Here is a 22,522-nt window from a genome sequence, read left to right on the forward strand (position 1 = left end):
TTGCTCACTCAATCACTAATTGCTTTTGTGCTCAGGGCAAAGTGATAAAAATGTTATTTTGGCACCATCTCATGGCATCTTGGTTCCAGTGATGCACGTATAAGTGAATTGAGGAGCTTTACTTCAACAAAGGTACAGCACATACAACCCCCCTGCACCCCCCCCCCCCCACTTTTGTCATGATGGCTACGCCCCTGCGGATATGTGAGTCATGCGTAATAGATACTTGACTTGAGCTTGAGGCTCTTATTGAGCACAAACATCCTCTTGACCAAAGTGACACTTGCACCTTCAACATGCACAGGTAAGATGCAACCATTTCTACCATGTTTAATTGGGATGACCAAACTTTTAGGTTGTGCGGCATCATATGTGCTAATATTGAGATTCAAAATGATTTAATGCTTTCACTCTGAGTGACATGCTGTGGAAATCTTTCACCTTGGAATGTTGTTCATTGCAATATGAGCGTTTTTGCTGTGAGGTAACTTAATCCATGTACAGTAGACAATGTTCTTGGTGTCTGTTCGACAAACACCATATCACGCCCTGTTTGTACTCTAGAAAAGACGTGCCGTGCCCTCTTTGAACTTAAGGGTCCTTCTGCAATGTTATATCCCAATGCATAACATTTCAAATAGTCCCTGTGCAAAATTCAATAATGTGAGCATGCTGTGCAAAGTTAAGCTATCTTGAATGTAATTTAGAAGGTCTCGTAAGAATGATCGTAAATATGATTGAAAAAATCTGTTCCTTCCTCTCCATCACCAACTTGGGCCAACAGAAAAATTAAGTTTGAAATCTTTGATTTTTGTTGACGATATGTTGGTTTATCACCTGTTCTTTAAACTAAAACCCCTAAATGGTTCATTTATTGGACCAAAAATGTGTCCGCCTCGATTGTTTAGCAATTTTGGAATCGGTACGGTAACTGTATGTACTGACCAAGTTTGTTTTTTTAATCATCACGATCCTGTCAGTTTGTGCTTAAAGCATGTCACTTGGGTTAGGTGACAAACAGAGGCACACTAATTGTGTGTGTGTGTGTATGTCTGTGTATGTGTGTAGTCAGGCAGTTCTCTGAGACTCTCCTGCAGAACAAGCAAGCGTCTTGTATTACACGATGGTGTACGGACAGATCCTTCACGGATGCGCCCCCGACGATTGCTTCATCGTGGTCAACGTCGGAGGTTTCCGGCAGAGGCTGGAGCATGATGTTCTCCAACGTTTCCCTCAGACCCGCCTAGCGCGTCTCCTTTGCTGTAGCTCCCCAGAAGCCATCCTGGAGCTCTGCGATGATTTTGTTCCAACAGAAATGGAGTATTATTTTGACCGCAATCCAATTTTCTTCTGTTATGTCCTTAATTTTTACCTGACAGGCAAAATGCACCTGGTAGACGGTTTGTGCGTGCTGTCCTTCCGCCAAGAGATCGAGTATTGGGGCATCAAGGATGGCCATCTGGACTCGTGCTGTTGCGAAAAATTCCAAGAACTTCTGGATCAGACTGAGGATCTGCGCTGGGATGAGGAGAGCGTTGACCTTCCCAGCATCGGCTCATGCGATGAAGTGATTTCTGAAGTTGATTTGTTTGACGGCACCTGGTGCGCGGACGTCCGTCGCAACGTTTGGCTCCGACTCGAGAATGCAACGTACTCGGCTTCGGCCAAAGCGATTGCCGTCGCATCTTTGACTGTGGTTCTGGTCTCCATAGTGGCCATGTGTGTCCACAGCATTCCAGACTTCCGTCAGTTGGACCAAAACGATAGAGAGGTTGAACATCCGGGCCTGGCCTTCTTCGAAAACCTTTGCGTCCTCTTCTTTTCCGCAGAGTTTCTCCTCCGTCTGGCGGTGGCACCATCGGCCAGGAAGTTCTTGCTCAGCCCTCTCAACGTTATCGACTTGATGTCCATCACGCCTTTCTACGTGACCTTGGCTTGGGATTTAGGCCCGGTGGCCGAAGATGACAACTCAGAGTTGGAGAACGTGGGCAAAGTGATGCAGATCTTGAAACTCATGCGACTGTTCCGCATCCTCAAACTGGCCCGCCACTCGGCCGGCCTGCGCTCTCTCGGCGCCACGCTGCGACACAGCGGCCGTGAGGTGGGACTCCTGGGGCTTTTCTTGTTTGTAGGAATCTCCACCTTCTCCGCCCTCATGTACTCTGTGGAGAAGGAGGCTGAGGAGTCGGAGCTGCAGACGATCCCCATTGGCTGGTGGTGGGCCACCATTAGCATGACAACGGTGGGCTACGGGGACACTGTTCCCGTTACTCTTGCAGGGAAGCTCATAGGAACTCTGTGCATTCTCTCTGGGTTGCTTATGGTGGCTTTGCCCATCACCAACATCTTCAATAAGTTCTTGACCTTCTACCAGAAGCAAGAAGATAGACAGCTTTTGAAATCAACAAGCAGCGATTGAATGGAAGGTTTGAAACCTGTCACGACATGATGTGTAGGTGGAGGTCATTAGTTTTGTCCGTGTCTGTGTGCTCGCCCCTCCCTTCCTGTGTCTACTCTCAATCTATGTACAAATGACAGTCACCTGCCTCTCGTTACCTGTCGCGTATATAAGTCCCGCCCGTCTGCATGTCACACCCCTGTTGGATTGTTTGCGCCTGATGTCTTCACGTCTGATGTCTTCACGTCTGATGTCTTTTTGTTTCCGTTCATTGCCACGTCTGTTTCAGTTTGCCAATTCCTGTCTGTCTGTCTGTCTGTTCCCCCTCATCTTCTCTTGCAGCTCCCTTTTCCCTTCAATAAATCATATGGTCGCCCTGCTCCATTCGGATCCATGACAGAACCTCATGAGAAGGACGCAGCAGTATCCTTATAAAATAAGGATTTGACGTGCTTGAAATCGGGGGCCGAGTGGTTAGCACATCCACCTGGCAGTTTCTATGTGTGCCCTGTGATTGGCTGGCGACCAGTTAGCAGTTTACCTCTCTACAATCAGCCCAAATAAACAACGGGATCGAAACCCTGACTTGGAACCCGGAGTGTAAGGAGTACCTGAAATAGGTATCTCCCAGCGCCACAAGACAGACAGCAGACTGGCCTCTCCTCGGGTCGTGCGTTGTATGGGACAGAGGAGATGGCTTCTTCTGCCCTAAGTGGCGGGACCAGGATACCTTGCGGTGTTAACGAATGGTCTTTGCTGCTTAGGGGGTAAGTATGCGGCCCCCCTGGGTTCCTACTCCTGGAACAAAGCACGCAGGGTGTGGTGGTCCAGAGCGGCAGGACCTTGAACGTGGCTCAGTCTTCTATGAGGGTAGCCTCACCCACGCAACAGCCCATGACTGCAATACACACGTATAGATTGACCAAAATGGCCAATTGGAGGACTTTGAAATTCTTAGCCCTAATATTCAACATCCCCTGGTCCAGCTTAGGTGTCCAGGCCGAGGATGCACCGGGACCTAGGTTTTGAAGATGAAGAAAGTCAGCCTGCGTTTTGAAGATACAGAAAGTCAGCCTGCTATGAGATAGTAGGCTGTTGGGAAGGATATCAACCAGATTGTCGACCCTAACCTTAACCTTGAGTATGAAATGTCCCATGGAAAGTAAAGCTGCCTTGCCTTACTCCTTTCTGCCTCTTGACGGCAAAAGTCAGCTAAACGCTTCCTTTCAGTACTTTTTGTATGTATGTGTGGGAATGGAGTTAAAGACAGGTCAACCTAGATATGTTTGCAAAGCTGTCTAAGAAAGAATGTGCTACAACCTATCACCCCTGCTGATCTTTTGCGCTCAAGTGTTATTGATTCATGTGTCTTGTTTTCCCATGGTTGTATTTGCTTCCAATTCCTCTGTCCAGTAAGCTCAAGCAAAGGTGTGCTAATCATCTGCAGTTCTGTGCATATTAATCCTTAAATAAAGTAACTAAATAAAGACTTGATCATCTTGAGAAATGAGTAAGTTGTGTTTTGAGTGAGTTTTGTTACTAGATGATGAAGAGGTGGTGATGTCAGAGTTGGATCTTTTGACTGCAGCATTGTGAAAGGACTGCATCAGTGCTCAGGTGCAAAGTTATTTTCACTTACTGTGTGTGCCCTTATTTGGTCTCAAAGTCACAATGCAATGCACTTAGCATCATATTCATTAAGGAGCAAAAGTCCACATCAGCAATACCGCTGGTCACATGAGTGTTCAAGGACTGCTCGCCACTGTGACAATGTGACAAAAGGACAAAGTCTATTGCAGGGAAAAAGAACAAACCTCACTTTGTCTTTAAATGTTAAGGAAGAATCAACATTGCATTGATTGCAAGGGACAAAAGTTTATTGTAACCCTACAAAAGACACAGGGTGAGAAAAATACAAAACAAAAATAAAATTATAGAAATGAAAAAAAAATATTCTCATTCTTACACAAGTCTCAAAATTATCCACCGTACACAAACCACAGTTTATTAATCGTATTTGTAATATATCACTTTTTTTTGTAATGCTGTGTACATACAAAATATAGCAAACTAAATAAGGCAAATAAATAGAGGTACAATTTACAGGAAAATGCAACATTCCTCAACGTTTTAATGGTGTTTTACTTTTATCTCAAACATCAAGAATGGTGTACAAAATACCTTTTTTTTTTCTTCCAACTGTACATTATTCTGTGAAGGGTACAACAATAAAAAATACTGACTCGTCACATTTATACAGCCTCCAAAAAGTGGGTGCAACAATTTTCAGGCGGTACAAAGTGATGTAGAACTTTAACAACTCATTTTTTTCTTTTTCTTTTTTTAATAATGCAAGCAACTTCCTATTCAAAGGTTAAATTCAATACATCACACTGTGTGCACACTTCTTTGGGCATGCAGCTTGATGCCGAGTGCATGTTTGGACAGAAAACTAAACACCGCCCTCCTTTTTTTTTCTTGTTTTTTTTTAACATGCCAGAACAAATGACACAGACATGTCCTCCACAATCTCATCTCTCATCCCTCATTTTCCAGCGGCCCAGCCGGAGTACCAATTACTTAACCTCTTTCCTCCTTTTCCATTTTTTTGACACTTTTTTTTGCAGCACCCTTCGCAGTTCAAAATAGTCTACACCCTCAAAACAACATTGCAAATGGAAATGTCCCGTAATAAAAGTGCATTGAAAAAAAAAAAAGCTACTACTGTTCCACTCCAAAATCAGCCAGTCAATGGCCTGTAATAAACATCCAAACGTGGAACAAAAACACACATGTAATAATACTGACAAGGTTGCAGTAAATAATTGGGGTTAAAGCTCCAGATGATATACTAACGGATTAACTGGAAAGATAGAGTAGCAGGAGGGGAAGGACCAGCTCAAATATACACAGGACGCTGGTTAAAGTGGTTCCCATTTCAGGGACAACACAAGTTGTTTCCTATTCAGGTGGACCACACATTCAGTTTGAACGCAAATGGGAAAGAATTTTAATAAATGACCAGGAGGGAGGGCTGGGAGACCAAAGCTCCTTTTTAAGACTCATTTTAGGATACTAAAGTGAATCCTTTCTGTCCTGGGATCCAGCTACAGAGCTGCTTTTGTTTTTTTTCCAAAAATATATTTGATCTATTTTTATTTACTGCATGGGAACGCCAGCCGTGGCCAATACGTCCTGTATCAGCTGCATTTTTTTTTTTTTTACCTTTTGACCATCATATATTGTACATCCATTAGCAGCACCACACGGAAAGAGGAATGGTACTTGTGCGCAAACGAGGGTCAGAGGCACTTCAAGGTGAACATGTGGTCAGAAGAAGCTTACAGGATGAAGGACAACAGAACATAAAGGCAAGAAACTTCAGAAAACGTGGTGCATTCTCAAGTGCTTGTTGAGTGAAGTGCATGGGGAGGTGTGGAAAGCAGTATTGCAGTACTGTACGGGTTAGTACACTCTTGGTTATTACCAGCTTGGTGCTTTAAAATAATTCTTTGTGCAAATCATATTCAATATCCACAGTAAACTACATATTTTATCCACTGGAAAAGTGGATAACCACATTAAACTAAATATTTTATCTGCTGGAAAAGATGTATTTTGGGGTTGTGAGTTTCAAAATAATCAAGGAAGTTTGTGCTAAATAAAGGAGGGCATCTCACATTGTGCACCAATGTTAAATAAATGTCAGGATCATATTGTCTATTGTCAGCTTTCCTGTAGTCTCCCCATTAATGACCAATGGATATACTGCTCTCTAGTGGTAACATAACAAACTACAACGTGTTTGCACTGAGCCCTCCACACACACACTGCAGCATTTGTCACATTTACTAAGATTTTACACATTCAATTATTTCCTAGCACTACTTGCAAAATTGTTTTAATGTAAGCAGCGGCAGGTCGCTTATAAAATTGCCTCATTGACATACAAAAATGCGGAAGGAAAGATTGTTTGTCTACAATTATCTGTCGTGTGCACCATTTATAGCTAACTTTGGAATCTGTGAAGGCCAATGGCATTGCAACAAGTGTACACATGGAATGGCAGCCAGGCAGAATCTTGCTGTTAATCATTAGACTCAATCTATTTCAAATTGTGAAGCTTATTTAAGGCCCATTACCAATGTGGAGCAGGCAGAGTGGCAGCTGAGCATGGAAACAAATGCCAGTGTAGTGTCTGAAAGTAGAAATACCAAAATGGCCTTCCTTCAGTCAGGCAGAGAACACACACACACACAAACAAAGTGGCAACACAAGAGGAGCTGCAGTGCAAACAAAACCAACCAAAAGAAATTGACTCGATTTGAGAGAAGAACCCTCGGACACATTTAAAAGTCTTTTGAAGTAAATATAAACCGAATCTCTGAATGCTTTCCGACATGTTTCTTCTGCTTTGGCACCGGTTGCTGCCAGAACAATGTAGTGGACGCTGACACATCGACGCGGCGATGAGAACAAAGAGGTCATGTGACCAGCAGCTGCATCATTCCTCGCTGGCATTTTTGAAGCTTTTCCCGACTCGATGCTTTCCAGATGTGGCCTTTAATTCATTCCCACTCTGTTGTCTTGCGCGTGTGATCCCAGACGGGGGGATGAAGCGGTGAGAAACAGGAAGTGACAGATGGCGAGGAGTTTAAGCACAGTGGTCAAAGTCAGGTGAAGGTGTATCACAGTGGGCTGCACCGAGTGTCCCACCCGCCCGCCCGCCTTGCGCCCAGATCAGGAGATCACGTAACATCCGGAGGGGGTGCAGGTTCGCGCACATGTATAGACACAGCTGGACCACGAGAGATCCACATCGGGGCGGAGCGTTGGGCTCCTGTTTTTTTTTTTTCCTGACCTTCTAGTAGGTGACTTTTGTGACGGCTCGTTCTCGCCCGGCGCCTCCGCTGCCTCCGCCCTCCGTCAGCTGGTTGACGGAGCGCTTGCGGTTGCGCTTGAATTTGTTCAGGTCCTTGTCAAAAACCTCGCCCGAACGCAGGGCCGACACCAGGTCGTCAAATTCCCCTCCGACCTCGTCTGAAGCGCCGCTCTTCTTGGACCGCCGTTCTCGTTCCCGCTGCTCCTTGAGCTGGAAAGCCAGGAGATTGCACTTTAATCATTTCCAAAACTGCAAGACAAAAATCGACCTTTCTAGTCGAAGCGCCGATCGTCTCACCATGGCCTCCATGCGCGCCCGCCTCTCCTCCTCGTCCTTGCGTCTCTGCATGTTTTCCAGGTCCTGGCGGGCCTCGCCGAACGACTGCAAGAAGGTGTCGAAAATGCCAAAGAACTCGTCTGGCTGCATCCTCCCTTCGTCCTCCCCAAAGTGCTTCAGTGATTTGGTGAACTGTGTGGGGAGAAACGTGACAGAGTTCAATGACCTCAGTGAGACCCTTCTTTGTTTACAGTGATGTAAGCAGCAATTCTTCAGATTTATAAGTATTTAGAAAAAGTCAAATAAATATGAAGCAGACAAGAAATCATAGATAGAGCAGAGAAAACATGAACTTGATGTATTATGAGGCGCTTCTTTTCCGGTAATGCAGTCATTATAGGCTGCTCATCATAACAACCAAAACATCCATTTCTCTCCTCTAATTAAGTTTCTGGTTGAGAGTGTTTCCTCTGCTCGATGTGCACGCAAAGGAAAAGTGGAGCTCATTAAACAAGGGACGTGCATCTGGATTGTTTGAATTCAGGCATTTGTATTGTAAATAACTTATTTAACATTCTTGACCGGTAAGGGGTTTCCATAATTATCAGTTTGCGTTCTATGAACACAGTGCCGTGAACTCATCTAAAGAAGTGAGCCGAGATTCAAACCCAGAATATCACCTGCGAGACAGATGTGGTAACCACCACATTTCCAAATGCTCCACCAATATGTCTTGTTTTATTTTTGCTCCAGTATGCGGCTTGACTGTGTGCGTCATTGACTGAAAGAATCATCTCAATGCACGCGTACATGAAAACTAACAAACACGCACAACATGGCCATTTGTTAAGCAAAGCAAGCCTTGACAGCATTCCGGCAATGAATAATGCACAACGTAGTTTCAAATACATTACTTGCGTAATTGGAGTGCTCGAATGATAAAAGCCTGTAAGCACTTCAACAGAGGAATGAATAATGCTTTTGGTGTTACAACTCAGGCCATAGGCGGTAACAACCAATCCCACGTTTAGCACCAACACTCATTTATATTTTACTACTATGTCAAACATGCATACAATGCTTAGTTTAAAATCAGTACTCAATGTGTGTGGGCATGTGCACGTGCTGTGAAGGATAAAGCAACCAAATCTCTTTTGATGAGAGGGAAAATCCCTTCTGTCCTCTGGAAACCTGCGTCCCAGTAACCCTTGTGACCTTAGACAAGTGTAATCCTTTGAAATGTATGTCGTCATGTCAGAAGCTGCTACTGTGTGTATCTCTGCAACCAAAACACATGCATGCATGCATGCACACACTCACACACACTGCTAGTGATTAGAAATAAAGCTTTACATTTGCTTCATGAACCAGGTGTTGTATTTTTTTAACCCCTCTGGATGGCACTGTTTGATCAACATTGAGGCTGACTTTTCATTTCTTAAACCACTTTTTCTTTTGAAAACCAACAATGCCATCGGTGTGTAAACTTTATATATATCTCAAAGGAGGAATGCAATTTTGGAAATTTCAAGTCAGACACGCATAAAGTTGCGCATGTTTAGAATCTGGCTCGGTGAACAGAGGCTCTTTTCTTTCTCCATCTGTAAGTGGTGTTGTGCTCCCCTGGCTTCTTTACCCCTGACATCCCAAAAGGCTGGTTTTCCCTCCAAATCCCCCACTGACAAATAATGAAGTGGAAAGGAAGCTTGACTCTGAGCCACTTCTCCCCCTTCCTCATTTATCACGCACACTGATCAGGGGTGTATCGGAAAATGAAAAGGCGTATAAAAATAATTGATTGCAAAAATGTCAGCACTGAGATGCGCAAAGTCTGCAAATCATTTGAACCTGTTATTTTAGATCCACGCAAATTTCAATCAATCAGTGAGAAAGCCAGCCAACTGGAAATGCATTAATCCCACTTGACTAAAGATGGAATTGTGAAAACAGTAAGTCAAAGAGAAGACAATGGCGGAATCCAAGATAATACTTCACTTTTGGGTTTCCCCGCCATTGTAGACGAGATGGGATCAGACAAAAGAAAATTTTATAGTTCCTCCCTTGAGAGTGGAGTCTTTCATCATCCCTATCTAACAAGAAGGCTCGGTCAATAACACAAGCACCAAAAATTGCCTTTAAAATCAGCCACCCACCCACGCACACGGACTGATCAAGCACTTGGACTGCACGGCTGGCCGGTTTAGCGGTTACCTTGTCCTTGGCCTCGTTCAACTGATCCTCCAGTTCAGAGAAGCTGAAGCCAGCCACGGTGATGAAGTCACCAATCACGGGCACAAACTTATCTCCGCGTTCCCTCGTCCTGCTCTGCTGGTAGTGCAGCTCCTGGGGCAAAAACAAACAAACAGGAAACATTAAGCAAACGCTTGATGCACTTTATTAATCTGGTAAATATATAAAGTGTATTTGCTTTTTCCTCCCCATCTAAACAAGACATTTTGGTGTATTTTAGGGCTATCACCGCATTAAAAATTGATGTTAATTAGTGCCCTGCCCAAAAACCTAATTACAGGGAGGATAAAAACCATCGGGAGGAATCACAACACACTCACCGCTTCAAGGGCCTTCAGTCCATTTTTGATACTATGCACCTCTTTTTCCAACTCTGCCAAACTGGGAAGCAAAAACAGAAACAGACAAATCAACAAAGTCATTTTTGTTTTTGGTCTGTATGAGTGAACTCACTTGACTTTGGCAGCTTCTGGTATGGTGTTGAGGTCCAGATGGATGTGCAGCGTGTCAGGGTAGTTTTTTTCAAAGATCATGATCAGGTAGTGCAACATGGTGATGTTCCTGACAGGTTGGGAGTGGAAAACACACAACTTATAAAGACACAAGCACAGGCAACCCTGTGTGGAGTTCATCTCCAAGATGCTTGAAGCTGTTATCTAAAGGTGTGCAAAGCTATTTTCAGATCTATTCAATTGTTTGGTGGGTTTTAATGTCTAAATAAACTCACCTGTCTATGCTGGACTTGGTGTCTGCAATCTTATTGAGGCTGGAGACCTTGAAGCCAAAAGCATTTCCTCGCTGGCCTTTATTCATGAAGTTGCCGAAAGCGAGCACAACCTCCAGGATCTGTGTCAGCCTCTTGCTCCGGATCACCTCCTTGGAAGCGTTCAGAATGGCTGTGGGAGAGATTGAAAATGAGCCAGAGAAGTGAGAGGAGAGCGTCGTCGCCGTGGTGATGGAGAGAACATTTGTCGAGCGCGTCACTTAACTTTTGAAATTCATACATTAGCTTGACATCATTTTTGTCTTTTCGGCCTGAACTGTAGCGTTTCCACATTTCGAATGTCCATCAGAAAGATTGAGCAACAAGGCTTTTGTACAAAGCGGGCAGCTCAATGGGGAAGCCCATCAAGTCATTATATCCACTTATAAAAATAACAGCAGGAGAAGAAGGGAAAGTTCCAAGCTCTCGTCTGTCAGCTTTCTTAGCCCCGGAGAACAAACCTCGCTGGCAAAGGGCAGGTGCTTCCCTCTCTCCGCAGAGGAAACCTCAGTGTGAATGCTAAAGCCATTACAATCCAGATTGTTATTGTTCCAGTTCATTGTGCCATGAGAATCATCTCTGCTCACAATGTTTGCTGTGATGCACAACAGCCTGCCTGAACTTGAAAATTCTTCGACCAAACCAGCTGGGTGGTCCAGAGAATTGTCTCATAACACACACGGCAACGTGATTGAAAACTTAGCATGTGCGGTTTTGGGAACGTTTGGAGCCGACATCAAAAGTTTTCAAGAGGCTTGGATCTCGACCCGATCCTTACAGGATTAGGCTTCTGTTTTCTTTCCAATCCCGATGGCCAGAAACGTCACGAGATACATTCTATTTGATCTCGTTGGACAACAAATGCTGCGGCGCACACAATTAAACCTAAAATAACAACAAGCATATGAGTGTGCCGGATTGTGGACCTCATTGGATGTCTATTTTCCTTTTTTTTCCCTCCTCTCTCTCTCCAGGTCTCTAAGCTTAGCCGCGGCTTTTTCCCCTCTCAACAAGGGCCAGCTTTCCAAAAGATCCCTCATGGTAACCTGCAAGCCCATTTGCAAGCCCACGCACACACACAATCTGTCCACAATGGTGACGTTGTTATTGCCAGTATTCCAGTCCATTAGCTTGCCCTCAAACATCTTCAGCTTCATTTGTGCTGAAAGATGACATTGAAATGCAATGGAGCATCCCGGAAGTTTGAGCCTACTGTAAAGCAGCGTACAGGATAATTTGGCTTCCTCACCTTCCACCTTTGGCTTGGTTTCAGCGAGGCGCTCTGCAAATTTCTTCTTAAAGAATAGAGCCTGCAGTCTCTGCTGGTAGTGGTCGATTCTAATGATGGGGAGGAAAAAATTGGTCAAGCGATGACTTTGATAAATGTGTTTTAAGATGAGGGAGTGAGTGGGTGAGATCTGGAAATATTATGTTGCACTGAGATATATTTTCAAAGAGTGAAACAGCTGCTGTGGTTAAATGGAAATAGAGTGGGCAGCATAATCATGCACAAGGAGGAGGCTTTCATCATCTTGTTGAAACAATGTAGAAGTATAATTGTCAGAAAAATTGTGCAACGTGTACCTGCTCATTTCATAGAGGAAGCGATCTGCTCGGGCCATGCGCTCCAGCTCATGTTTGTGCTCCTCCAGGAGATCAATGTCACTCTTCTCTGGGACAAACTTCAGCAACTTGAAAAGAGAGCCACACAGATGCATTCTTTCAGCAGCTTGTACATGTTCAATGACGGAACCGACGTTAGCTCTTGTCGACATCATTCAACTTTTTATCTTGTTTATATTATGTCGGTGGTTTGATATCTGCGACAAAAGCGATCCTGGTTTATGACTTTTGTACTTTGCTGTTCTTAGGAAATGCCATCAGGACAAACAATTATATGGGCTAAAGAGGAAATAGTGATCAGTTGATGGAATATATTTATTTTTTTACAGTACGTATCAACCCCTGTTCTCTCATCACATGTAAATGTTGAAGTATTGGGTCAAGACTTACCTGCTCCAGCATATCCTTGGCCAACTCTTCTCGCTCATCCATCTCTAGGATTGCCCTCTTGATCTCTTCATTGCTCATTTTTAATCTAAGAAGACAAAGTCATGTCAACAAGCATTTGTCTGATTTCCTCTTGAGTTACTGTCATCGTCTTACAAAGTGTAATTATGAATCACTTGACTAACACTGAATGGACGGACATGTGTCTCCTGAGACCCCGGCCAGCTGTCCTCGTTGCCCCTGAGCAGTGTTAAGTGCGCTGACCATTGTCAGTGTGCACATGAAAGCCCGAGTGACTGACCGCTGACCTTATTTTGGGTCGGGTTTGGACCCCTGGCTCATGCAATATTGACACACGATTGAGTCAAGGAACCTGACTGCAGATTCCTTAGACAAAGACCGGCTCCAGGAAGCCGTTGTTTATTGATGTGGAAAGTGAGAGGGGTCAGTGATCAAAGTCTCCTAGGGGTTCAGGGAAGTGCAGTGAGAAGATAAATGGAAAATATTTTCCTGAGTGGACCTTGAATGATGACAATTGATCTCCATTCTAATGGAATGGGACCACTTGGGACGTACAAACACACACATCGGTATCAGTCTTTCTTTAAAATGATCTGTCAAGGGAAGATGTCATTTTTGCCCATTTAAAACAGAAAACTGTGCCAAAAAGCTGCATTTGGTAAAGGTGTGATTTTTTTTTCATGGACGAAAACCTACTTTGAAAGGAGGATGACACAGTTCTGGGCTCGTCGGCCATCGATGACTGACAGCTCCTTGACTTTCCGCGTGCTGACATGGATGTCATCCATCGAGCCGGTGTCCTTCTGCACAAACCAAAAAGGAAAAAAGAAGAGATGAATAGTTGTCAGTTGCAAGATGGGAACTCAAAAAACAACTCAAACCAATTTTCCCAATATTACAAATTTCCTAACTGGATTCCTTATCATTTTATCCCCCAAAAAATAAAAAGCATTTTGCGGCCACCTGCATCGCAAGAAGAGAAGGCAATGAGACTTGAAGAAGCCTTGAACTCACCTGCTTGAAGGATTGGTTAGTGAGCAGGTCCTGCCCAGGCAGCCGGAGAGCAGAGACACAAAACACATGCAAAGATTAGCACTTGAAGCAGCGACACAGTCAGTGTGTTGGCTAATAGAGCAGAGAACTTCAACTGTGCACGCTTAAGCGCAAGATGAGAAGCCCACTCAGAGCAAAAAAAAAAAAAGCTATTTTTGAATCCATATTCTTGATTGAATCATCAAACACCTGCTTTGACATGAAAACACAAGAACATGACAAATGAGCATAGTGCGTGAAATAAATCCACACAGGGCACATGTCCAGCTTGTGAAGCCAACCAAACCAACACTGCTCTGACAAATCCAATGGAACCAGAATGTCAGAATAATTAAGGTCATTGCTTTTATATGGTTGTACCCAAAATAAACTTACAATGACCTAGTGGTTAGAGCCGGTTACAATAACGTGCTGTGTATGAAGAAATGCACGTAATACATCACTGTCACCAATTTCCAATGACTCATTAACCTTTAGAACATGCGGCCGGCCGGCCGGGCTGTCAGAAAACATTTAAGCCTTACACTTTAGGTACAAGCTCCATAATCAAATGAGATTCAATACAAAAGGTAGATCCAAAATTCTGCACTACAACTTACAAGCAGTCATTAATAGCTGAAAAGGTTTTCTGATAATATCAATCGTAATCTACTCCTTATGTCCGGAGCAGAACTAACTGTATCCAAGTTGAAAACTCATCCAAGAGCTCGTAAAGCTCCAGACAGCATTTTAGTATCTTTGCTCTGCTCTACAATGTGTCTTTCAGCTGCAACTTTGGCAAGTTAAATAATCACGCTGAATTAAAACCATGAATGGAACTTTGTTATGACATCAACAAATCAGTTGTATGTATGCTCTCACTGCACAACATGCACATGTGTCATGAACATGCTTTTCCTTAAGATGGCTTTCAAAATACAAACCTGCTGTCTCTGATAGGCAGAAAACATCTTCTCGATGTCCTTCAGGTCAAGGATCTTGAAAGCTTTCAGGTCGTCAATATCATTCCAGATGGTGCCATTGATCATATGCTGATAAATACAAAAAGGGGCATTCGTGATTTTAATAGCACTAAGTGATTAAGTAAAGGACATTCTTTTAAAAACTGACCTCTCCGAGTTTAGCCCAGTTAAAAGATTTCAGCGGATGCGAGGGCTGAGGGATGGACTTGGAGCGCAGCGTGCTTGCAGAATTGAAAGAAGAGGGAATGGGGGGAGGCGGGATTCCAAACATGGGAGGAGCTCCTGGCGGAGGAGGTGGGGCGCCAGGTGGAGGTGGTGGCGGCGGGGGTGGAGGCGGGCAGCTGAAGGGCAGCGGAGGAGGTGGTGGAGGGAAGCCACCTGCCGTTGGGGCTGGAGGTGGAGCCATGGGAGCTCCTGGAGGAGGTGGAGGTGGTGGTGGGAAAGACACACTGCCCACCTGTGAGGGATGTGACAAAAAAGTTAGAATTGCTCTTGAATAAGTAAAGCAGGACTTCATACCGAAATGCAGTCATTGATGCGTGTTGATAGATCCAGGACTTGTTCCCTGGCTGAGCGCAGCTCAACACCCTCACGCTGGAGTTTATCCTTCATCTTGTTTAGAGTCTTCATCATGTCCTCTTTTTCCTGGGTCTTAGTCTCGCACTCTCGCTCCTTCCTCTCCAGTTTGCCCAGCAGCTCGGCATGTTCTGAAGGGAGGAAGATGACACAAATTACAGCTACACTACCGAAGAGACATTATCATACGCACGGGTTCTCGCTGTGGTTTCTGACCTTTTCTGAACTTCTCGGCCTGGTCTCTCCACTGTCTCACCTCATTCTCATTGACCAGCCTGTCAAGTCAGAAAATGACAATGAGCGACAACAAAATGATGCAGACTGATTGGTTGACGGAAGATTTGGGAGTCAAATACAGTCAACCTGAGCCAAGTCTGGACATTTTGTTTTTTGGACTTATGTAATGTGCAACGTGTTTACTGATGATCAGTCTTTTTTTTTTTTGTATGGGACAAAATTCATTATTTGACCAGCTTTGACTAGGTTGCTGCAGGCTGAGCTGTCCAGTATATTAGAGTTTAAAAAATAATCTTGCGAGATTTGAATCAGTTCAGTTAAAAAAAATAAATGTTGTAAATTAGTAAATTATAAAATAATAAAGCGTAAACCTGCAGGAGTGTGATAAGTTGATGGAAGTCAAAATTTAAAAAAAAAAGATAAGAATAAATAAACTTGAAGCAAAAAGCTGATAAGTGTTATTAATAAAGGTACCACAATTTGAGGGGGATAAGACTTAAGTAAAACCTTGAGTATCGTGAGGAGCCTTGGCTAGAGTTGAGAGAATAAAAAACGGTCACTAACATGCCAGAAATGTACACAACAGGATTTGCAATAAACAAAAAGTGCTGTGATCATAACGCAGTGATTTGTATCAAGTAAATTCTTGTTTTAATAGATTTACTTAGGATCCGACACCCTCCAAAAGACAAACCCTCCTTTGTTGAACATCTCTACATAGCAGTGGAAAAGAGGTGCGGGTCACATGTCGTCATGGTGAGCGCATCTGATGAATGACTCCATTTTTTTTAACCTTTCCAACCAACCTCCACCTTCTCCCCCAAAAGCCACAACGGCACGAGACACGTGTTTTCACCCATCAACTGCAAGGGGCCCATGGGGAAATCCCACTTTACGATTATCTTTTCCAGGTAGAATTGACTTTTAAGAGCGTTTATGGAAACACAACAAGACTTTGGCAGGAGGGGATACTGATGGATCCCGCTTTCGTTTTATAACCAACGACTGAGCTTAGATGCGGCGTCCAAGTTTGCTGTCTCGGTGCTACTGGAAAGAATTATGCTCCAGTGTTGTAACAGAGCAAAAATAGTGACGGAATGAATACACAGCGGTAGGAGCAACTGGGACAAGGTTTACCACACCACATGTTTTATGCTTCTTTCACCGCCGAGACTGAACATTGATCTTGAGGAACAGAAATAACCTGACTGTTGAGTTTAGTCGAAATTCTGTTTGCATTGCTCTACCTCTAAGTCGTACCAACTGCAAAACTCATGTTCACAATTACGTCAGAGTTTGTAAAACAGATCTAATATGAAACAAGGTCAATAGACGGAATCAAGGCGATAATGAAATATCGCTGTTTACGTAAGTGCTCTCAGTGGCCGGTAGTTCGGTGAAGACAAAAAGTCAACAACTTAAGCACATGAACAAAAGCACTGACGTGAAGCCAAGTGGCTTGCGCGGCCGCACCTAAACATGGCTCACTTGCCTGACTAATACGATTAGAGTCATTTCCTTTTGATCTCGGGTTTCCTCTTTCGTGCAATTTCGCGCACGGCGCGCCGCTTCCTCGGATTTGGCCCGGGACCCCCCGCTGCTGCCACCTTTGCTTTACCTCAACCTTCCTGAGGAATTACACTCTCTGTCTTTTTGAAAATACAGCCTAGTCGTACGCGTAGGAATTGCTGTATTTTGACTTACATGCGAATGATGTTTTTAACATTGAAGTTATCCAGAGGTGAAAGGTCGGGGTCCTCCCCTTGGTCGTCCTGCAGGACAATCTGCTGGAGGATCCTATCGAGAAGCTGCCAGTGATGCATGCTGTTGGCGCCACGCTTATCTGAATGTGGACAATGGCACAATGTTTAGCTTTGACTATAACTCCGTTGTTTTATTTCATTACTAAACTGTCTATGAAAAACCCAAATGGCAATTTCTCAAAGAGCAACTCACATGGCATCTGTAGGCAGTGCTGAAGGATGGAGAGGAGGTGCGGGTAGGCGTCAGAATAGCCCAGCTTCTTTTTAATCAGCTCAAACATAGCGCTGGCACTTTTGGTGTCCACATGGGTCTGTTGGGGATAATATTCCTTGCTTTATTACAAAAACAAAATCACAGTCCGACAACATCACCCGGCATGACTTACCATGTCAAACCTTTTGGCCAATTCAGAGTCATCCTCATTGCGTACCATCTCAAAAAAGTCCAAATGCCTGAAAAGCACAATGCAAGAAAAGTTCCAGCTTCATCTTGTGCTAACTTTTGCCCCACTTGATTGCCACTCACCGATCCAACGTGGCATTTTCGTGCTCTCGAAGCTTGTCGATGACTGGTTGGATGCCCAACATCAAGAATTCATACCTCAGGTGGAGGCGGAACTCCAGGCTTTCCTGGAGATAAAACAGCACATGGCGGAATAACATAAGATTAAGGTCAGTTATTGATCACTTGCAGCATGAAGTTTTAATTACTGAATTTTCACAGTCTCAAAATCAAGGAAAAATCCATGTTGCAGCTATGCAGGAAGGTAATGGGGATTTACAGTGAAAACATCCTTGGACAAATGTGAAAACAGGATGTCAAACACTGCTCGTACATCAGTCCGCACCGCAAGGCTCAAACATCAACTAACAATAAGCAACTCGCATTTTTTTGTGCGGAGGGGGAAGCACATTTCGGAGAAAAGAAATGCCAGTGCCAGAAGACTCAAATTGTCATTGATTAGGCTGTTAGTATGTGCGCTCCAGATGGGATCAGGGCACAATCCAACATCCACAAAAGGAAGCAATCTTATCAAAGAGCAACAGCTCCAAAAAATGTCAACATCGATGCTCATTTGAATTCATTTGATTCATTGTTTGACAGTGTCTGATCTAATATGTAGCGTGTGTGTTGGAACTGACCTCTCCTGTTCCAGCGTTGAGCACAGCGTTGATGAAGGACATAATAGCGGTTTTCAAGTTGACCTCGTCCCTGTAGCGCCCCGTGCTCCTGTCCAGCTCATTCAGCAGCGTCTACAAATACATGGGAGAGTTGTTGTTGAAAAAAAAAAAAAATGTCATGACTGATATAAGGTGACACTGAGCGTTCAAGATTTCATTGGGCTTGCCTCACCTGAAAACGAGTCCTCTCGGCGGCGTATTTCTGGTAGTGCGCCATGGCCTGCAATACTTTCTTGTGTCCGTCGGGTACCAAACACATTGCCCCGAGAATCTCCAGGACAGCCACTTTGGTTTTCACGTTCTCCGTCCGCAAGCTCTGCGAGATGGTGTTGATGCTCTGCGGGTGAGCCAGCACGTGCGCTCGACCCTGAGAATTGTTCATGAGAGCCTTGATGCACCCGATGACAGAAGTGTGCACGCGGCTCTCCGAGGTCTCGTAGTCCATGCTGCGCAGGAAGTTGAGCAGGCAGGTGAGGCCGTCCAGCTCAATGAAGCGCGTCACAAACCTAAGAAAGGCCAGGATGACAATTTAGTGACTTAGCTGGTATCTATTAAGCATCATAGTCATTTTAGTACTAAGTTCATTGCTGACTTTTAATATCATCAGTTCCTCTCCTATTGTACATCCAATTAAAAAAAAAAAATACAAGGAAAATTCAAACCTCTGTGACATGTTTGCAAGAGTAGCGACTGCCAATATATATTTGACAGAAATAGACTTTTGTGGTCAGGATTTTGTTTCTGTGCAAATGCCAAAGCTACATCCACTTTTTTTGATTGAACTGGTTGTGATTTAGGCACACGAAGACCAAGATGCTTCAATTCACACGACGGCCTCATCGCCATTGTTGTGACTCATCATTCCTTGATGTATCAGTTGCTAAGCAGTTGCTATGCTCTGTATCTATTTTTTTTCCTTTTATGATGTCATTTAGGCCTGGTGTGTCACGGTATATGAGCTCTGGTTGCTCAGTGACTAATGATCACTAGCACATATGGACACGGCCGTGTCTCACTTGCTGGTCTGAATAGAAGGGCCGCCAGCTATTAGCATCAAGCTGACAAGCTGAATGGCAGACGTGCTGATGCACACAAATGAACTTTGTCAGATTCCCGATGGTCATGATGAATCACTTCAATCAGCAGGCTTGCGAGAGGGTGAGAAAAAAAACCCACACACAGAATGCATAGCTGATTGCATTGTTTTGACACCACAGAGCAAGCCCTTCCCTTTGACTTTTTAGAGGCATGGAAAAACCACAAAACATGGAAATCAATATTGCCCTTACATTGAGGCCAGATGTTCTTTTACGTCGACACAATCAGTTCCAGATTTCAGGCAACAGAACACACTTTACCTGGCATGACCAACAAATTCCTCAAAGAAATAGAACAAGTTGACAATGCATTTGGCTCACAGAAGCACCAGCAAATAGTGATTTTTTTCCCCCTCCCTAAGGGCTGAAGACATCTATAAATAAATGCACCGTATTTGACATGGTATGGTAGCCACAAGGTGGAACGCAAGCTTCACCTTCCAGCCCAGCGGTGATAAGTGAATCCAAAGACCAGGCCAAGTAGTTTGGCGTATTAGCCAAGAATTGCAAGACCACCTAAGCGAGAGATAATTTAGCTGGGAGAAAAAAAAAATGAAGCTGAGCAGTTAAGAACGTATGCGGAGCAGAGGGTGAAAGATGCTTTTCTTGGGAGTTCAAAAAGGTGAAAGCAATAAACATTTACCTTTTCTCTGTGCAGTAAGAAATGTGGACATGCAACTAGACTTTGTGTGTAGCTTAAAAGAAATAAAAAAAAGCACAATATAACTTGGAATGTGTTGACACGAACCAAAAATGACAGAAGAGCACACTAGTGGATCGTTGAAGCAGGTCCAAAGAGAGCGTCATGTGCGGCAGCGTTTAAGATTATTATCTTACGGAAATGATCGTAAAGCAATAAAAAAGGATCAGTTTGGATTTCAGTGGAATGAAGGAAGAGCACTTTGTCAAAAGCTCATTTAGGTCCGTAAACCTTCACACAACCCCAGCACAGCGCACTTCAATAAGAATCCCTCGATAGTCTGGAGATTTTGTTCATTTTTTGTTTGGTGCACAGATTTCCAGAGAACCACATGCAGGAGAACATCTCATCCATGTTTTTGTTCAGGCCCAGATTCATGACTTTGTACATGTTAGCCGCATGGCCCAGCTTGTCACTTTTAACAGCTCCGTGTCAATTTATATCGTGTATATATACAAAGGGCACGCATGCAAGAGAAGTGTTTAACGATCGTAAGAGTTCGTATGAACTCGCCTTCACCTCGAATGCCTAAATCAGAAGTCAACCGGTGCCAAGAATGTGCGAATCGCACGGGCTTATCATAACAGGAAATGCCACGGTGGACAGAACAATCTACAAAATGTCACAATCAATAGAGCAGTAGATTTATTTATTTATCTTCCAGCGAGAAGATGATGTGTTGGCTGAGAATGCGTTCATTTATTTAAACGATCAACATACTGTCACCGAATAATCTACAACGTACGATAAGCTACTTTGTCACAAGTTTTTTTCAAAATGAAGAGTTGCTATGGCTTATCTGGTAAATTTGTCAATTTAAAAAAATAAATATTAAGCAAAAGGATGTTTGTTGCAAAAATCTTTGTTTTGTTTCCTGATAGATATGAACAGCAGGGCAAATATTGATCATTCATTTGGAGCAGCTCGTATGTTGTCCACTTTAAAAAGCATCTGGTGTGATGATGAGATTTTAAAGACAACAAGGCTGACGTGTTTGCATCCAGCTGTTATGTTTTGGAGTGGCTGATTGCAAGCAATGCTACTTCTGTCCTTGCCACCTGGCTCCTTGCATGGCCACCATGTGTTTTTAACTCTGCAGCCAAACAAAAAGAGGTCTGAGGGCACAGGAGGGCTTTGTCACGCCACATAGCAGCTGGCTCTCTGGCTCGCGAGGAGGGACCGCAGCCAATCCCGGCCGGCACTGACCCAACACATCCATGAATTAAAACAGATACTGCCATAAAAGTGTGACAATACGATGAAGCTGAAGTCCTCTGTCACAGACATGATCAGAGACAACATCAAGAGTAAAAGTGGAAAATGAAACATGCCTCGGGGATCAATAAACTCCTGATTCAAATTCCTCATTAACTTAATCATGCAGCTGTCATCAAACTGACACACGATTTCCCTGAACACTCATTCTCGGAAATCAACCTGCTATGCTGAGCATAAAAAAACACGACAACTTACTCTAATAATGATAAGCGCAATCATGAGTAATGCAGAGTCACTACAAGTTAGTTAAATGAAAGAATCAAAAACTAAATGAAAAATATCTAACAATATAAATATGACTTGAAATATTTTTTCCATAATTTGGTTGGTCTTACACCTTGTAGTCAGGTGTGACTTTATGTTAAAATCCAAGCTCAGACTCACACCCAAAAACCTAATGTTGTTGGGTTTGAAACTTGTGCTTCTAATTACAGAAAAGTATTTCTTTCTGTTGGTGATTGTTCCTTTTGATCTGGAACTATTCTTTCCTCAGAAGAATAATGTGAGAATGTATTTAATTAGCATGGAGGTACATTGGTTAGGCAAAGCCTGCATAGATATACACAACCCAGACATGACCCAGACACTAAGTCTACTGTGAGTATTTTCACGCTACACACAGAGGTTTGTCACATCATGGCCTCCTTAGAGAAAATACAAGCTTGCTTCCAGACCAATGCATCATTCAACTGGCCCAAGTTGAAAGACAGCAAGTGAGCAGCTGCTGATGGGGAAATCAAGTTTGTATCATTGAGGATATTGTGGCTGGACAGCTGTCCTAATGGTCTAAAAATAACACCTAAGTAATATATCGAATGATCCTCATTTCAACACATTAACAGACAATCAAATAATAATCATGTCTAACATTCAAAATACTTTTCAATTAATGGAGTACATTATAGTGGATCACCACGATTTGTATTGAAAAAAAATCTATACTGTATATCTCTCTTTATTTTTATTTATTAGTCAGCGTTTCACAAAACAACACCCCAAAAATATAAAAAAAATGATCTTTTTAAATATTAGTAAAAAAAATAAAATAAAAAATAAATCTCCAATAGATGAATT

At 43.4% G+C, this 22,522-nt stretch overlaps 2 protein-coding genes across 7 annotated transcripts in view; one reads left to right on the plus strand and one right to left on the minus strand.

The window, feature by feature from the left end:
- Positions 1 to 177: 177 nt before the first annotated feature.
- Positions 178 to 3,882, plus strand: LOC148384855 (delayed-rectifier potassium channel regulatory subunit KCNS3-like). 2 transcript variants are annotated; one of them, XR_015863414.1, is made up of 2 exons: positions 178 to 3,268; positions 3,385 to 3,882. XR_015863414.1 is itself a non-coding variant. In XM_088400505.1 (2 exons), the coding sequence occupies exon 2, from the start codon at positions 1,124 to 1,126 to the stop codon at positions 2,417 to 2,419; it is 1,296 nt and encodes a 431-aa protein (XP_088256631.1). In that variant the 5' UTR covers positions 277 to 304; positions 1,069 to 1,123; the 3' UTR covers positions 2,420 to 3,882. The 2 variants fall into 2 exon arrangements, 1 of the variants encoding a protein (XP_088256631.1); XM_088400505.1 differs by having other exon boundaries at positions 277 to 304; positions 1,069 to 3,882.
- A 375-nt stretch (positions 3,883 to 4,257) lies between these two features.
- LOC148384856 (disheveled-associated activator of morphogenesis 2-like) overlaps positions 4,258 to 22,522 on the minus strand; it is a 49,499-nt gene continuing 31,234 nt past the window's right edge. For 3 of the 5 annotated variants that reach the window (XM_088400499.1, XM_088400500.1, XM_088400501.1), the window contains exons 6-26: positions 18,546 to 18,879; positions 18,335 to 18,445; positions 17,718 to 17,821; positions 17,578 to 17,644; positions 17,385 to 17,502; positions 17,133 to 17,271; positions 15,408 to 15,466; positions 15,135 to 15,322; positions 14,764 to 15,072; positions 14,577 to 14,684; positions 13,615 to 13,644; positions 13,297 to 13,403; positions 12,583 to 12,667; positions 12,154 to 12,260; positions 11,819 to 11,907; positions 10,534 to 10,702; positions 10,260 to 10,367; positions 10,127 to 10,187; positions 9,768 to 9,899; positions 7,578 to 7,748; positions 4,258 to 7,490 (exon numbers count right to left, since the gene is read on the minus strand). In XM_088400499.1, the coding sequence (XP_088256625.1) occupies positions 7,263 to 7,490; positions 7,578 to 7,748; positions 9,768 to 9,899; positions 10,127 to 10,187; positions 10,260 to 10,367; positions 10,534 to 10,702; positions 11,819 to 11,907; positions 12,154 to 12,260; positions 12,583 to 12,667; positions 13,297 to 13,403; positions 13,615 to 13,644; positions 14,577 to 14,684; positions 14,764 to 15,072; positions 15,135 to 15,322; positions 15,408 to 15,466; positions 17,133 to 17,271; positions 17,385 to 17,502; positions 17,578 to 17,644; positions 17,718 to 17,821; positions 18,335 to 18,445; positions 18,546 to 18,879 (2,824 nt within the window). In that variant the 3' untranslated portion in view covers positions 4,258 to 7,262. Of the gene's footprint in view, positions 7,491 to 7,577; positions 7,749 to 9,767; positions 9,900 to 10,126; positions 10,188 to 10,259; positions 10,368 to 10,533; positions 10,703 to 11,818; positions 11,908 to 12,153; positions 12,261 to 12,582; positions 12,668 to 13,296; positions 13,404 to 13,614; positions 13,645 to 14,576; positions 14,685 to 14,763; positions 15,073 to 15,134; positions 15,323 to 15,407; positions 15,467 to 17,132; positions 17,272 to 17,384; positions 17,503 to 17,577; positions 17,645 to 17,717; positions 17,822 to 18,334; positions 18,446 to 18,545; positions 18,880 to 19,035; positions 19,228 to 22,522 lie in introns of those variants that run through there. The other 2 variants (XM_088400504.1, XM_088400503.1) reach the window with 2 other exon arrangements.

Source organism: Syngnathus floridae, chromosome 16, assembly GCF_059516105.1.
Source record: "Syngnathus floridae isolate MCC-2025c chromosome 16, RoL_Sflo_1.0, whole genome shotgun sequence".
In the NCBI taxonomy this organism is placed as follows: Eukaryota; Metazoa; Chordata; class Actinopteri; order Syngnathiformes; family Syngnathidae; genus Syngnathus; species Syngnathus floridae.

Excerpts from the sequence above, each read along its gene's own strand:
- LOC148384855 (XM_088400505.1), top strand. The coding sequence starts at position 1,124 with ATGGTGTACGGACAGATCCTTCACGGATGCGCCCCCGACGATTGCTTC.